Source organism: Magnolia sinica, chromosome 6 (assembly GCF_029962835.1).
Source record: "Magnolia sinica isolate HGM2019 chromosome 6, MsV1, whole genome shotgun sequence".
Lineage (NCBI taxonomy): Eukaryota > Viridiplantae > Streptophyta > Magnoliopsida > Magnoliales > Magnoliaceae > Magnolia > Magnolia sinica.
This window is the reverse complement of record NC_080578.1, coordinates 55,035,944-55,053,267: the sequence shown is the minus strand read 5'-3', so window position 1 is coordinate 55,053,267 and position 17,324 is coordinate 55,035,944. Positions and strand designations below refer to the sequence as shown.

General features: G+C 40.5%; 1 protein-coding gene across 8 annotated transcripts in view; it reads right to left on the bottom strand.

Moving 5' to 3' along the window:
* LOC131248771 (light-mediated development protein DET1) overlaps positions 1–17,324 on the bottom strand; it is a 96,691-nt gene that overhangs the window by 41,538 nt on the left and 37,829 nt on the right. For 4 of the 8 annotated variants that reach the window (XR_009172444.1, XM_058249223.1, XM_058249220.1 and 1 more), the window contains exons 4-8: positions 9,970–10,137; positions 8,842–8,910; positions 8,498–8,554; positions 8,019–8,099; positions 7,781–7,945 (exon numbers count right to left, since the gene is read on the bottom strand). Coding sequence is in view for 7 of the 8 variants with exons in the window: in XM_058249223.1 (XP_058105206.1) it covers positions 7,781–7,945; positions 8,019–8,099; positions 8,498–8,554; positions 8,842–8,910; positions 9,970–10,137 (540 nt within the window). In the remaining variant the exon portion in view is untranslated. Of the gene's footprint in view, positions 1–6,297; positions 6,534–7,756; positions 7,946–8,018; positions 8,100–8,497; positions 8,555–8,841; positions 8,911–9,969; positions 10,138–17,324 lie in introns of those variants that run through there. The other 4 variants (XM_058249218.1, XM_058249219.1, XM_058249225.1 and 1 more) reach the window with 3 other exon arrangements.

The window sequence follows — 17,324 nt, the reverse complement described above, 5'->3', positions numbered from 1 at the left end:
CCAAAAACGTATATTCGTCTCCACGCCATCCTCAGGCAACGGGCAGGTCGAAGCTGTCAACAAGGTCATCAAACAGTATCTCCGAACTAAGCTCGACCGAGCCAAAGGAGCTTGGGCTGAGGAACTTCCTAAAGTTCTATGGGCCTACCGAACTACAACCCGAACCGCAACAGGAGAGACCTCATTCTCCTTAGCATATGGGTCAGAAGCCGTCACCCCGATTGAAATTGAACTGCTGACCGCCCGAGTAAGCTCGTTCGATGAACCAGACAACAAAGAACTCCTAGTGCTCGGCCTCGATCTCCTAGAAGAACGTAGGGAACAAGCTCGGCTCCGGACTGTCGTCCGTCAACAAGTGTCGCGATTCTACAATGCCCGAGTTAAAGTAAGAAGATTCTGAGTTGGAGACTTGGGTTCTTCGAAAGACATTCCAGAACACTAAGGAGGTCGGTGCAAGCACATAGGGGCCCAATTGGGAAGGACCTTACGTGATTGCAAACACCATCCAACCTGGCACATATCGACTGGAAGACTTAACTGGCCAGCTACTGCCTCATCCCCGGAATGCCGAACATCTTAAGATCTACTATCCCTAAATCGGTCTACAAACGACACGTCGCTCAAGTTCTATTGATATACATGCAAAAAATTCACTACCATGTAAGTCTGTCAATTAAATGCGAGGAAAAAGTGTATTCATTGATCAGAATAAGATTTACATCAGGAACGCATCATCATGTACATCAGTATTACATTAATAGAGAAGGAAAGGCGTAAAGTGCACAAGTGCCGAGGGTCGGTGGCGCCCGGGGTTGCAGATGCTCTCGAGCTCGGCGCTCAGCGTGCTTGAAGTGCTTGAAGTTAAAAAGGGGAGCAGAAAGGAATTTTGCTCCGCAAATTCGACTTCATGGCTCGACCGCCTCATCAGGAGCCAACTCAGGAGCAGCCTCGAAAGTTGCCTTGGGATCAACCATGACCATCGAAGGACCAGCTGTAGCCAACTCGGCTTTGGGATTAGCATCTCTCTCGGCGCCTGGGTCACCGGATCCCGACCCGCTCTCATCTAAGCCAGAGAGGTCGAGCTGAGGAAAGCTCTCCCTCATCAACTTCACGCATTCAGCATAACCGTCTCGATAAAGACGATCCTGCTCCTCCACAAAAGATTGGGATGAGAGAGGCTTCCACAGCCTCCGCTCGTCCCTCCTCCCGCGCCTTATCTTGCGCAATGACAAGAGCGGCCTTAGTCTCCGTTTTGATCCAGTTCGCCACCTCACAGACTCGGGCGTATTCGGTTTGGCATTTATCGTATGCCACCCTGGCCTCTTCCAATCGCGAGGCCAGACGAGTATTCTCCGCCGCAACCTCATCAAGGGACGCCATTGCCGATGCTAGATCGGCCGTTACATTGGCAACACGAGCTTCGGCGGTTGCCGGCCGAGCCTCTACATCATCCGCTCGCTTGTTGGCCTTGGACAGGTCGGCGCAGGCCCTCACCGCACAAGGCGCGAAATGCATTTAAAAAATTAAAAAAAAAAAACAAAAACAACAAATTACCATCGGATAGAGAAGTCGAACGAAGAACAGAAGATTTCGCTCTTACCTCGAGGAGCATCCTCATCATCTTAGCGAGCGTCTGCTCCATGGAGGACTCGAAGAGGCCGGCGAAATCCTCCTTGGTCCTCTGGCGACTCGCCCAATGGAGGATCCCTTCGACACTCTGGAGGAAGCCCATCCTCTCTCACTCGGACGCCTCCCCGCTAGGGGGCTCATCCCCTACCCCTTCCTCTCTCCTCTCAAGGACCTGTTTTGCAACAGGTCCTAGCTCGGGTGGAACCGCCTCCGCCACCTCCGTACCCTTGTCCGCGACGGTCGGAGGAGCGGCCTCCCTGGCTCTTGAAGACTGCCTTCTGCCTCTTTGAGGACCGAGTGCTGACCTGAAGTTCACCCCAAGGAGGAGCCTTCATCTTGGAAGGGGGACGAAGGATTGGCTGAGTCTCAGACATCTCTGCGTCAGAAGCAAGATACAACAAGTGTCAGCAAACGAAACAAAAAATTATGCCAAGTACTAATGCTCAGCTATGAGTCGTACCTGTCGAAACCGAGTCCAAGCCTGCCTCAAAAGGGCGCTCTGGTTGGAGAAGTCTTTTACAAGACCTCGTCTCCAGATCCAGTGCCCTCAAATCCTTGATTCGAGCCTCCGAGCTTGGTCCAACTCCTGGATGAAGCTTGAGGACGTCTGAAGGAGCAAAAACGGTCAGAGGACACATTAAAAAGGTTCAGCCAACTAAGAAGGAAAAATAATAGACACCAAGTCGCCTGGCTCGGAAAAAGCTCAGGGAACAAAAGATACGAATGGCTCCGACCCAGCCATCTCCCAGCGACCACAGGCCAAAACCACCGATCTCTCCAGTGTTTGTTGGAGGAAGGAGGGTCGGTTATCAGAGCTCCTCCTTTCTTCCGCCAAGAGCAGAAGTGATACCAGCCGGGCTGCTGATGATTCGACCGCACTTGATACAAATGGAGGAACTCGTTACTGGTCAGCGCTAGCTGATCCATCTCAGCCCACAGGACTGCACAGCTAAACAAGTCCCTCCACCCGTTCGGAACTATCTACCCCAGAGCCAAACCAAGAGAGCCCAGAAGACACCGAGCGATCTCCTGCAGTGGTAAATGGAGGCCGTACTGCATTGCGACCTGAAAAATCGCGGCAGTTCATTCGGCCGAGGAAGGCTAAGGCCGATAGAGTTAGGGATATGATATCCGACCCGGATCCGAAGTAGGTCATCCTCAGTCAAAACTGAGGGTACTGCCCCCTCAACCCTTCCTCGGCCGCGGCTTCTTCAGCCGTGGTTTCATCAGCCTCCTCGACTTCGTCATCCTCGTCCACAGCAGGGGGATTGGGCCTGCCCGGAGCAGTTTCTATCACTGCCTCCTGCCTACGAGACGAGTCAAATGCCCCAGCAGATGCCACCGACCTCTATGTCGGGGACTCCATCACCCTCTGCAAATGCTGGAATGCGGCATCAGCACCGGCCACCGTCTCTGCCAGCAACGTGGGTGGTTTCGAAGCAGCCCAGATTCCAGAAGCTGCTCGTTCCACCCTCGTCACTGTACACCCCCTCTTGAGGGCTTACAGAGCCTGAGATTGTTCAAAATTAAACGAAAGGGAGGGAGAAAAATGCTCACCGGAGTTTGCAACAACGGCCGGAAAACGCAAAGAGGGCAGAGAAAGCGAAAGGTAGAGAGCAAAAAAGAAGATGCGCGAAAATGGGGACGATTCGGAGGCTAGGACGTTCCTTTTATAGCTGCGCCACGTAGCGCACGCATTAAATGAGAATCCGACTCGACGCCTCTTCGGACTCCCCAGTCCGACACGTGGATAAATCAATCAAAGATCTTAAAATCCTTAAAAGATATCGATCAATCCCTACAGGGAAAGTTCTACATGCCACGGGATTACGCTGCCTCTATAAATAGAGGACCTACCCACGGTAAAAGGTACAAAGACACATCCACTACTCACCCATAAATCCTTACCATTAGACCCAGATTCTAGGCCTGACTTAGGCATCAGAGGGTCCCCTGAACTAGCCAGGGCCTCCTTTGTCCTCTTCTTGTGCAGGCACCAGGTATTCAAGTGCGGAAAGGGGGGTGAGCCGAAAACTGCATCAACAGTTTGCATGATAGATCTTCCACCTAAAATGAGTATCAATTCCACACGGTGTTTTAAATATCGACGAAATCAACCGATATATCACACGATGTATCTTGTATCCCACTTGTGCAATACAAAACGCACAGGTAATGCCGATTTATCCCACTTATTAGATCCAGTAAGCATTTTTTATTTTCAATCCATGTTTTTGTTGTAAATCATGTTAAACCAATGTTAAATGGTTACAAATGTATGATACTTAATATTTTCCATGAAAAATCATGGATTTGGAACTAAAATTTCGAGATTTAGGAGAGATGGGTCAAGTTGCGGAAAATTGAGAAAAATCAAAATTTCTCAATTTCTTGCAATTCAGTTGCAATCTTTGTATCCAAACACAAAATTAAACATGTAACCTGATCTAGTGATTCTTCTTGTGCTTTTGAATGTATTGCTTATGTTTCGATACATGTCTTCTTACATTTATAAATTATATGAATAGACTTTGAATATACTTGCATCAGTTCAGTTGGAAAGCACATGTATTAGGATCCTATACAAAGGAAACCCCTATTATGTGCACTTTTTTTTGTAATGTTTTGATTTCTAAGTGTGTATTGATGTCTGTTTCAACAATCCCTGAAGTTTCATGGAAATTTTTGACCAATTTCCCAATGTTCCCATGTTTCCCAACAACAGTAACACATTACACAATACAACCGATATATCCCATGCGATAACCAATATGTATCCATATCCCAAGGGTGCGATATATTATGCGATAACGATATTTAAAACATTGGTTCCTTCCCCTCCCATCCAAAAAGATCCAAATCATCATTTTCTTCAACTTTTCATCATCCAACTTCAACCCCAACCGAACTCGAGCATTGAGGACCCCAAAACCCTAGCAAACGACCCACACGTGCGATCGTACGGCTGCACTTACACGCCCCTAGGCTGACCGTATGGACAACCCCTCAATCCCTTGATTTCCCCTTACTTACCCCATTATAACCCCTTGATTCCCCATCCCAAACTCTACCTATAAACCCTAACCCTAATCGTAGATTCTCTAATTCCCTAATATCCCCAAATTCCCAAAGCCTAAATCTCTAATTTTCTTAATTGGCCTAAAATCCATAATTTCCCTCATCCAAAACTTTAATTCCCCTCTACCAATATCTAAATCCATCAATCCCCTCTACCAATTCACCCAATTTAGCCGTAATTTCATCTTTTCCCCAAATTCTAAAAAACCCTAATCCTAAAATCAATTCTCATGAACCCTAATTTTCCAAATTTCAGATTTTCCTCTTCGTAACCCTAATCATAGAACCTACAAGTCATTCCCTTGAGTGTGAAACGTGCCTATGCTAAATTGGAAGTTCTATCCTTCCATCAAGCCTAGTTTTAATTGATTTATGTGAGTTGTTAGCATGCAGACATGTGATTTAGGTTAAATCAAATTTTATTTCATATTGTTTACTCTTAATTACGTGATGGGTTAGCATCTTTTGTTAATTGAATTACTTTATGGACTCTTTCATAATCTTCACGTTACATGATAGCATTAAATCTATGTGTCCTGCATCACTTACTTTCAACTCAAGGCTCCAATAATACCCCTTAATTACCTCTAGAATTCATCCATGAGTGAAACGCTCCATGAGAGATGTAAATATGATTGCCTCATGCATATACCAAATATTGAGTGAGGCGCACCTTCTTGGTTGGCACCCAAAAGAAACTTGTTGGCAAACCCTCAATATGTGTTTTCTTTCGTACTTGGATATTTTTAGAGTGGCCAGCATCCAACTTCTTAAAGCTTTTCTTCTTTATAATGATCCTAGTCCTAGGACCCATTACAAGAAGAGACCTCCAAAAATACAACAAACCAACTTAAGAAATACTAACTTATTCACAATTCCTAAAATACCCTATTAACGCTCATTGCATCACTTTTTACCCCATTGATGTTCTAGCAGTTACTAGTAACTTTAACCTTTGATTTCCTTTATGTTGGGCTACTTCTAGTACTTCACCACATTTCTTGCTCTTATGCCAATCACCTTCCAATAGGAAATCTTCACTAGTGATACTCTGGTTCTCTGATTTCTACAATGCAATTGCTGATCTGCAACACTCTAAGCTAATGACTGAAAGAAAAACAACAATCATGACAAGCATCAGTCAACACAAATGATGAAAAATACATTAAGTTGTGCACATTATTGCCCCCAAGAACAAGCTACAAACTATCTAAATATAATTCCTTCAGCCCAACATCTTTTAAGCCCTTGCTGAAGTGCTAGCTTCGGTGGTGACTCGGTCACTAATCAGGGGTAATGTGCTCTCTTTCCAACAACATAGGTCAAATCCAAATGAAAAGGAATCCAGTAGTAGATGGTTTAACAATACTTGAAATATCCAAAGGCTTAAACTACCCATGAGAAAATAAGTGCCTAATCTAGCTCTGATCCAGTCACTAAAATTTGATCTCTTGTAAAACAAGTCTGAACAGTTGACTTAAGTGAAAGTAACTACACCAAAAAAAAATAAAAAAATAAAAAAATAGCAACCCTTGATTAAACATCCAAGAACTACTCTTGCATGAATGTTGGACCCAAAAAACAAACTTTTAACCGTCCAATTGCAAAGGCAACAATTTTTCATTGCAATCAAGAATTAACAGACACCCAAAGTGAAACAGCCTACTAGAGTAATCGCAATGATTGCCCAACTTAACAGTACATCTTGTTCCCACATAAAATGAGCAAAAGTCCTAGCTTCATCAAAATGCATCCTAAAGACCTTGCACTGATCATAAAAGTCCACGTTGTCTGATGCAGATCATTCCCCGCCTTTTCCAGCTCACCTTGCAATGGTTCAAATGTACCATAATTGGGAGTCAACTAGAAATTGATGCCATTGAGTTAAGTGTGCACAGAATACATCTGAAAGGCCAGGAATTGTCCAAAATATAAATTTCAACAAACAATACAATTGAAGACATCCAGCACTGACCAATTGAAAACATGAAAAAACTATGATCCAGAAAGCTTCCAGTTTGCTAAAAAAAAACATACTTTTTCCATACCAACAAAATCCAGTTGGTAAGAAGGAAAGTCATACACTATCCAATAAAAGAATTTAGAAAAAAAAAAAAAAAAAAGTGCATATAACCCCCTCCCTTTTCCATAACTGCAAAAAAGGCCCCATGTATGCATATTTGTAAAAAACTCCATCCCTTTTCCATTATATGTGCAAACTAAACCTTGGGGTACTTTTTCCCACTGAAAATAGTGATGCAGTTAGGTTTTTTTTCTTCAAAAAAGATGAAAACGCCCCTATCTTCTTCACCTGAATTTGCAGTATCGCTAAAAGGTAGAGGCAAAAAAGAAAAAGAAAAAACTCTAAAAATCACCACATTATAAAGAAAAGAATTACACGAACTACGGAAGAGTATTGGTTCGCAGACTGGGGTGCAATTTTTAATATTTGTTTTCTATACTGGAATTTTGGCTTACAAGTATCAATAACTTCAGAATGGCAAAGCCAGTCCCAGACATCTTGACCAAGGGCCCTGTCACCATGTCTAAGATATGCAAACCTCAGAAAAGAACATGTGACAATAACCGAGCACTCTAAAACTTTACCAACTATTCCACAACAATACGCAGATAAAAGCAGAAAAATGCAACCAACCACAGATAGAGATTTTTAATTATATCCGTCGGGAAATGATTTGAAAAACCAGAACTCTGTAAAAGTTATACTGAAAAAAACGATAAAAATAGAAATAAAAAACTGGAAGGCACAGCTTTAAGAGCTATAGAAGCAAACAGCTAGATAAGAATACAAGAGAAAGATGATGCCTTCCTAGAAGGATGCACTAATGCCATAATTAATTTTTAGAAACACCCCATTACTGACTCTAATAATATAAAATCACATGGTGAAACACCGAAGAACATGCATAAAGATCCAATTAGCTCATGACTTCATAACTCCGTACTGCTACACAGGAAAAACTTCTCATAGCCCCATCTAGTCATCGTGAAATCTACAAGTAACCATAAAAGGAAAACTGGGTCTTACCGCTTCTCTGAGGGAGAAGGTTACCTGTGACATATTACTAGCTTTATTCTTGAAGCTCCTAAGTTGCTCAAGAGCATGAATGCTATTGGAATGAGATGATATGAAGTTCATATGCGATGAAGCTCTGGATGTTGCATGAAAATGGTCGCAAAATTGCTCAAACAAGTGGTATAGTTCATCTGCGGAATTCTGCAGGAAATAGCATACATACATGAGAGATGATAAAACATTGACCAACAAAATTATGGAACACCATGGTTACCTGGTAAAATGCAATTATCTCAGTTGTTTCCATGTTGTACACAGCAAAGAATGCGGGAAGCTGATCAGTATTGCGAGATACCTGAAGATTCAAAGGCACAGAATTACTCGATTGTAAGAAATCCACATTGCAGGATAGAATCTTTGGTGCCTGTTTGGATGCACCCCAGAATGAGAAAGGAATCGAACAAGATCTTCCCAATGTGTATTTCGAGGAAGAAGGGGCATTTGGCGCATCCCCCAAAATGTGGATAGTGATGAGCCAAATGTCTCCATCTGCAGAATCTGCCCAAAAAAAAATAGGATAATGATAACCGATCAGACCCAATCAGACTATCGTATTCTCATTATGGGTTGCGGGCACGATTCTGCTGACATTCTTCGGTACACAACCTGAACCTCAGCAAATCATGACATGGCAAAACCTAAATTTGGTACAACAAAACACAGCAACCAGTCAATAGAAAGAAGAATTCATACCCCTCCATCAAGGCTACCAAACTTGATTAGCAGATGGTGCCGATCTAAGAATTGAACCTGTTCAGAATCGTGTCATACAAACAACTGATGAGTTACAACAAAAGTATCGATGTTACATGTTGCATTCTTTGAAGATAAAGGACTCATGCAAGGTTGTGAGAAACCAAGCACAAGGCAAATAAATCTGGAAATGAATTTTCACACAGTGCAGGGTGCATTAGAAGAGAAAAAAAAAAAAAATGAAAATCTAGGAAAGTGCAGTTATTTCTTGGGGGAAAATGAATACAAAATACGAAGTGAATCACCATCTTTTGTGGTGCCACTAATAAAAATTTAAAAACTACCTTCCACATTATGAGGTCAACGTAATCTTGAAAATGGAAGTAGAACTTCTTCTTCAGGCTTTGTACCCTCTGAAAAACAAGTTCGGTTGCACGCAGGTTATCGTCAAAAAATATTTTCAATTCAATCAGACCCATAAAACCATATTGAATAGTAAACCGTAAGGATTTTCTAATTTGTCTAGGAAATTTGATGTAAAATGAATACTTAAAGGGTATTAAGAGATATACATCCAAATGAACCATATACAACATACAATAATTTTAATCAGTTTATAATATTCCATGGCATTTCCATGCAATAGTGAACAACTATGCCTCTCTGTATTTGTGGAAACAAAAGCCCATTGCCCATGTAATTAACATTCCTTTGTTTGTGAAACTTTTTTTTCTGGGTTGCAGAAAATGGGTTTGTTATTATCTCATCTCCATATCAAAAGAAATGCCATTTACACAGTCGTAGGAAAGAGTTCAATGTGTCACATATGCCATCTTTAAGCACTCCACGTGTACCACATGTGCCCCCATCCGTCTCCAAGTGCCCCACATGTGCCACACGCCAATGTTCCACACATGCCACATGTGCCATCAGCCATCTTCAAGTGTTCCACATGTGACACATGTGCCAATGTGGCACATGCCAGCAACTACCAAGTACCAACTAAATTTCCCATGGGAAGTTCTGTTTTGCCAAAAAATAGATTTGAAAATAGGTCCAAATTTTGGTGGAAATTTTTATTGAAAACAAACAGCAGAAACTAATTTGCCTTCCGACCAGTTCCTTTCCCTTTCCTATCCCTCAGAAATGACATTTCCTTTCCTTTCATGAATCCAAACAGCCCCAAAATAGCCTTGATGAAGGGACTTCACATATGCTTCATTAGAATTCTTACTACCCAATTGCCAAAGAATTCCATTTTCTTGAGATAAGTACATATATATATATATATATAGAGAGAGAGAGAGAGGGATAAAGAAATCCAATATGTCGATTACATGATTAGTGGTGCTAATACAAAAGATCTAAAAATACCTATTGCTTGAGGTATGTTCAAAAACATTTTGGCTCATGATACCACAATGAAGACTGAGACCTGAAAGTAACTTGGATTAGAGATTTCAACAACCAACCAGAGTATGATCTGTTTCTTCATTCCATATTCCGCGGAAAATAAATGAGAGCAACCGCTGTTTGATACCACTCAAGAAAGAACCCCCTTGTATATGCTGGTGATGTTGCTGGCCGTTTTCAACTGTAGATGATTCATCCTGTCTACTATTGTCCAGGAATGCCATGCACTGAAAGATAATGACTGAAATTGTCAGCTGAGATGCACAAGCTAATACATCTGAATGTGTGTGTAGACAAATGGTCCATGGGTTGATAAAACCAGAACATAGGAAGAAAATTTTAGGAAACGGGAAAGCAAAGAATGCATTAAGAAGGCTCAAACCACTTACTGGAAACAAGCTAGACAATAATAAATAATGACAAGTGAATAGTAGTGAAAGATTAATCTATCACCAATCAACTACTCTTAAAGGAGAGGGGCAGCAGCAAATTCACCTAGATATTGCATGTAGTACCTGATCGACAGAATAATGGGAACAGTTGCAGGGAAAAAATTTAATGGTTCATAATTTTCTTTTAAAATATTAGCAAATCCATTTGCTATCAGGTATCTAGCAGTCACACAATTGTTTATGAGCACCCATGTGTGTCATAAATCACTCTAAACATAATTACAACCCACTGTATTTATTATACTGCATTGGGAAAATTTTAAAAACAAAAAAGGTCAAAAGATTTCAGAAATATCTAATCTATCTGCAGATTATTAATGCTGAGCCCAGAGAGTATTTTATTCAAAACAAACAAAATGATTTCTAAAATTCTGAAGCCTGACTTGAAACTCGTCTACGTTGCATGTGTTGACAGGGCACAAAGCACCTAATTTCAGAAAATTGTCGTTGAAGAAAATAAAAAACTTGGCCAATTTAATAATTAATTTGGCAGTCTTTAAACGCTTGTGAATAAATGACCATGTCTTTCATCTGTTATGCATCGGTAGAAAGTAGTTCGATGAGATTTTGAATAACCAATGGAAAAAAGCTTTAGCAAATACAAAAAAAAAAAAAAAAAAAAAAAAAGGGTGTGGAATTAGGAGAATAGGTACGTTTTTTTTAGAAGAGAAAAATTAAAACAAAGAAGAATGGGAAGCCAGGGATTGCTAGGGCTTTTTTTATTTTTCCTATCAAAACCCTAGATCCACCATTTTATATTCATTCCAAGAGTAAAATATTCCCATACTGTCTTATTGTTTCCACATGCCCACTTTTTGTCTTCTTTTCCTCATGCCATCTCATCAGTGGAGCATATGGAAATTTAGAGGATTAAATCATGCCTGCATTGAAGTTAGTAGAAAAGATCAAGAACTGTGATAGTTATTTAAACACCATTAGAAAGTTAGGAGTGTCGAATCAAAAGATTTGATCCATAACTGAAAATGGTGGCCAAGGGAGGACAAATCAAAAGGAAAAAACAAGGCATGACGGAGATATCCTACAGCTGGTTATATTAAGTTCAATGTTTGTTGAAGTGATAAAGTCCCTTGATATACATTGATACACCACACTCTGACAGCTTAAGCTTTTGGAGTGAATGGTTGTTTGACATGGTATCAAAGCGGAAGATCCTATGTTCTTTTTCTACTATGTTGATGTGACACAAGCAGCAAACCAAGTCAGGCCCCCTACTGAAGTCAATGATTCAAATGAAGGGGATTGTTTGGATTGAGAGAAAACAAAGGAAAACTAATGAAAGTACATGGATTGCTTTTATGTGACATTTTTTCTGTTTGAGAAACACAAAATTCTAAAAAAGAAATCGATTTCCTTTCCTCGGTGAGGAAGTAAAACCATTTTCTCCAAAATGTCAATTGGTGGGATTAGAGGTTTCCCTTAGAGATGACATTTTAAATGGCAAAATTGGAGGGAAAAGAAGTTTCCCTGTGAAAAATATAATCCAAACACTGGAAAATGGAAGTATTGTGCTTCATAGTTTCTCTAGCAAAACAAACATTTGCAAAGTATTCCGCTTCCTCACTCATATCATCAAGTATGCTTTACTTCTCCTTTTCTTGTGTTCAATCCAAACTTGCCCTAAGGGTGATGGTGGAAATATTAGGTTCTTTTGTAATTATATTTATTCATGAAGATCATTTTTCATTAGAAAAAGTCAACTCCCATAGCATCATTCATCATAATCATCTAAGCCTTATCCCAATAAATTGGTGTTGGTTACATGCATCATGTTCCGTTATTCCACTCGATCAAGGGCCAAAACTTCAGTTAGACCCAGTGTTCGAAATATCGGTATCGCGTTACGTATCGCATTCTTGGGATACAGATACATATTGGTTATCGCATGGGATATATCGGTTGTATCGTGTAATGTATCACTGTTGTTGGAAACATGGGGAAACATTGGGAAATTGGTTAAATTTTTCGATGAAACTTTGGTGATTGTTAAAAAAAGACATCAATACAGACTTATAAATCAAAACATTACAAAAAACAAGTACACATAATAGGTTTTCTTTGTATGGGGTCCTAATCTATGCGTTGTCTAACTGAATTGATGCAAGTATTTTCAATGTCTATTCATATAATTTATAAATGTAAGAAGACATGTGGAAACACAAGCAATACATTCAAAAGCAAAAGAAGAATCACTAGAATAGGTTACAAACATTTTTAATATGATGTTTGAACACAAATATTGCAAACGATTTGCGAGAAATTGAAAAAATAAAAAATAAAATTCCAAATTTTCACAACTCGGCCCATCTCCTTCAAATCTCGAAATTGAAGCTCTCAATCCATGATTTTTCATGCAGAACATGATTTTTCATGCAGAACATAAAAAATCATGAATTTGTAACAATTTGGCACTAATTTAACACGAATTACAGAAAATAAGAGCATCGAAATTCGAAAATGCTCACTAGATCGAACATGTGGGATATATTGCACTACTCGTGCGTTTCGTATCACACTGGTGGGAATGGGATACAAGATATATCGTGGGACATATCGGCCGATATCGTCAATATTTAAAACAATGGTTAGACCATAGGCCATCATGTCTTTTCTCACCGCCTCCTTTTGGACCTTCCCCTTGCCCTTTTAAAGTCTTCAATGTCATTGTACACATTAAAGAGACTGGATTAATGGAAATCAGCATGCATCATCGCTGAAATTCTAGAACCTTCAAGTGCTCTAGAGCTTAGCTGCAGCAACCTTCTACTCAAGGTGTGGTTCCCACTTCCTCAGCATCCACAGTTCCTAACATATTTGTAACCATCTACTCAAGACCTGTCACACTTTTTGCAAATTAAGTCAGAGGTTAGCAAAATATTGTGAGGCTAAGGTGCCATTTAATAAACTGAAAAATAAGCTATAAAAATTAATTTAAGCACTGCAAAAGTGCTTAATTGTAATTTTGAAATAATTTTAGGGATATTTTAGTCAAAAGTGAAAAGAAATTTTAATCCACCACCACTTTCTGCATTCAACCCTCAGCATTAAGCGAAGGGAAGGGAACTGAAAAAAATAAAATAAACTAAAATATAAAATTAAAAAAATCCATAGTTTAAGTAAAATTTAATTTAAGCACTTAATAAGTTGGATTTTCTAGACAATCGGAATCAGTGAAAATTACTGAAAATATCAAATTTCAGTGGTAAATGCTGAAAATGAGTTTGATCAAATAGTTCCTAAGGAGACAGCTGACAGCATAGTTAAAGAAGGCCTTTAAAACTGCTCTATGCATTGGACAAGCTATGTCCCTCATCTAATAGTCTTAGTTCTTAATAATCTCTTAGAACCCAGACTTCTCCCTGAATTGAATATCTAATGCTTGTTGATCCCGAGAACTTGGTACATCCATTTTCTCTAATTGTAACTCCAATCCTCAGGTTTTTGCTAGAGCTACCGTTGAACTTGAAATTAAGCTTCCAGATCTTGGAAGTGGGATATCCATCCTCCTTTATCAAACGTCTCGCTTCAATTACTTTTTTCGATCTCTTTCCTTATCAGATGCTGCAATTCCATGAAAATAAGTTAACAACAATGCCCAAGTAATTAAGTCATTGATCACAACAATGCCCAAGTCGAAGGCTCCTAAAGGTTTTGCATTCATGAGGATGGAGTCGCGGGAGGAGGAAAACCATGTTGTCGCAGTGATCGGTGGGAAAAAAATGTCTCGGTACAAAGGGCTCATTATGGTATGAAGATCATTAACTCCATGCTCAGGATGGGAGAGGGGTAGGAGCAAGGTATCCCGTATCAGTATCGGTTGGCGTAATGGTGTCCTCCGATACCGATACAGATACGGGGGTGTAACGGTGATACGGAGTCGTAACGGCCTGTAACGGTGCAATTTTATTTTTATTTTTTTGCCAAAAAAATATGAAAAAATATGGATTAAATCCGGAATATTCTAAGCATTCCAAATATGCATTCATTTATAAATTGGAACATGTTTATGGTGGTGTAACGGTCCATTCTTTGGTGAGAAGTTGTATCGGACTGTCTGATTAATTTTTGAACCAGGTAACTTGAATTTGACTACAAAATTCATATATTTAATTTTCTAAATATCTAATTTATATACTTAACAACTTGATATCATTTCTCCCAATAGTTCTTTAAAAAAATGAAATTAAATTCAAGTAGATGGCGTTGCCAATTTGGGGCTGACTTGGAGGACCAATCTATGCTCCAAATCAGCCTCAAATTCATGCAATTTATTGTCATTATCCCACTTATGAATTTGTGGACATTTATTGGATAGCGAATCATGAAAAAAATCAAAAGGCCCTATTTTAAAAAATAAAAGTCCACAAATTAACAATTAAAACTATTCAAACAATTTGATTTTGGCATTGTGAGTTAGCAATTGTAGTCCATAATTTAATTGCTAAATTTTAAGTTACTATATGTCTCGTGTATAATTTTTTAAGGCTCGAATTAGGCGGGACTCGGATTGTGAAGTGTAGCACACATGTCAAAAATTTTTTGGGCCCCACCCGTGATGAATGTGTTATATCTACACCGTCCATCCATTTTGCCAAATAATTTTAGGGCATGAGCCCAAAAATGAGGCACATCCAAAGCTCAGGTGGACTGCACCATAAGAAACAACAATAATTAAACGTTTGCCATTAAAAATTTATTGGGGGCTACAAAAGTTTTAGATCAAGCTGACATGTGTGTTTTCCTTTCGTCCACATCAGTGTGACCCAATTAATAGGTTAGATTGAAAATAAACATTATAGTGGACCTTAAGAAATTTTTAATGGTGAGCATTCTATAACCACTGTTTCCTATGGTGTGGTCCACCTGAGATTTGGATATTACTAATTTTTTAGATCTTGACCTAAAATGACGTGGCAAAATGGATGGACGACATGGATAAAATATATACATAATGGTGGGGCCCACTCGGGTCTGATTAGATTGGATGGAAAATAAACGTTACCGTGGGCCCTACGAATTGTTTAACGATGAAAATCATTATCTCCGCTGCTATTTTTGGTGTGGTCGAGATGATCTTTGGATATAATTCATTTTTTGGGTACTGCTCTAAAATGATCTCTGAAAATAGACGAACGGCGTAGATGTAATAAATACATCACTGTGGAGCCCATATAACTTTGATCTCCTTTGAACCGTTCGTACAACTCGGAGCTCGAGAGTGTCAGCGCTCGTCTTAGCGTGACACGTACCTACAGCAGCTAGTTGGTGCGTGGTACACCTGCAAATAAAAAATAAAATAAAATAAGGGAGAGAGCGAAAACAAAAAGAAAAAAGAGGGAGAGAGAGAGAGAGAGAGAGAGAGAGAGAGAGAGGAAGAAGAAGAGGAGGAAGAAGGCCGCAGCCGCAGCTGCCCGAGAAGAAGAAGAAGAAGAGGAAGAAGAAGAAGAAGAAAAGAAAGGAAAAAAGGTAAGTTTTTTTTTTCAAGGCCCGTAACAGCCGTTACGGGTCCGTAACGGTCCCGTAACGGCCGTTACGGTCACAAAATTCCATAACGGCCATTTCGACCCCGTATCGCATAATGGTGTCGGCCGTTACCGTTACGTGTCGGCCGATATGGCCGTATCATAATGGATACGGGACACCTTGGTTAGGAGTGAAAAATAGGAGAGAGGGAATCTGAAGGGACAATAAGGGAGGGCATAGCAAGAATTTGGGTCCGACAGATTGGAGGTCTTACTGAGATGTGGTAGTAGGGAGTTCAAAGGGGGAAGAAGAGTAAGGACAAGGTGTTCTGTAACAGTAACGGTGGCCGTAACGGCCACCATCGTTACCTTTATGATACGGGTCGTAACGGCTATCACGGCCCCCATAAAGGCCGTTACGGTCTCTTTTTTTTATTGAAAAAAAAATCATGAAAAACATGTATTTTCCCCGTAATGTTGATTAAAAAGTATGGAAAACCTGTATTGGCCCCATAACAGACAATTACGAGGTTGTTATGGCCTTTATAGGGAACGTAACGTGCCGTTAACGACAATTACGAGTCATTTTTTTCCATAACGGTCGTTACGGCCCCATAACGTGTAACGGTTGCCACCGTTACGTTTACGTAACGGCCTTTACGACACACCATGAGTAAGGGAGAGAAGAGGGTAAGAAAAGGGAAGGGGATAATTCCAAGGGAGGAAAATGGGTGTGGGTGGAGAAGAGGGAAAGGGGTATGGAGGTTTGCTTCCACGAGGATGTAGTGGAGAATTCATGGAGCAATCTTCAGTGGAATTTGGTAGCATCGAAAAGGAAAGGGGCTTCAATGGCTAAAGTGGGTGAGTGGCTGGCCCCATGTTGCAGTGTGGAGGATTGTATCTTGAAGCCACTCGGCGAGTCCAAGGTATGGATTTCCCTGCAACCTTTCGAAAATCTGAACAAAGTTCTCCTAATTGGTGTTATGTTCAATGGGGGGTCCAATGGAAGCACTGATTAGGTGGTCTAACATGTCTATGTTCGATTCAGAGGTTCTTTGCGTCCAGATATGGGGATTCCCATTGGAGCTCAGCTTCTTCAAAGCTTTTGCGCCAATGAGACCCTCTATTAGAGAGGTGTTGGCCATAGACCCAATGACGGAAGCTCTAGTGGAGCTCCACATTACAAGGATTTGTGTGAGGAAGAAGAAGGACAAAGTCCTAGATAGGGTACCAATTGTAATCGGAGACACGAAGATTTCATTTAGGGTGATCTACGAAGGCAAAGGGGAAAGGGTGGTCCAATTTGATGACTACCGGCGTAAAAGTGAAGCCATAGGAGGGATAGGTGATGCGGAGATGGAACACTGGATGGATGGTCCAGTGGAGCACTGAATGTGGGAGATGCATCAAGCCAGTAGGGGAGTGGTGTAACAGTGGTTGGTGGAGTAGCAACGGAGCTTAGCTTGACATGTAGCGTAGTGT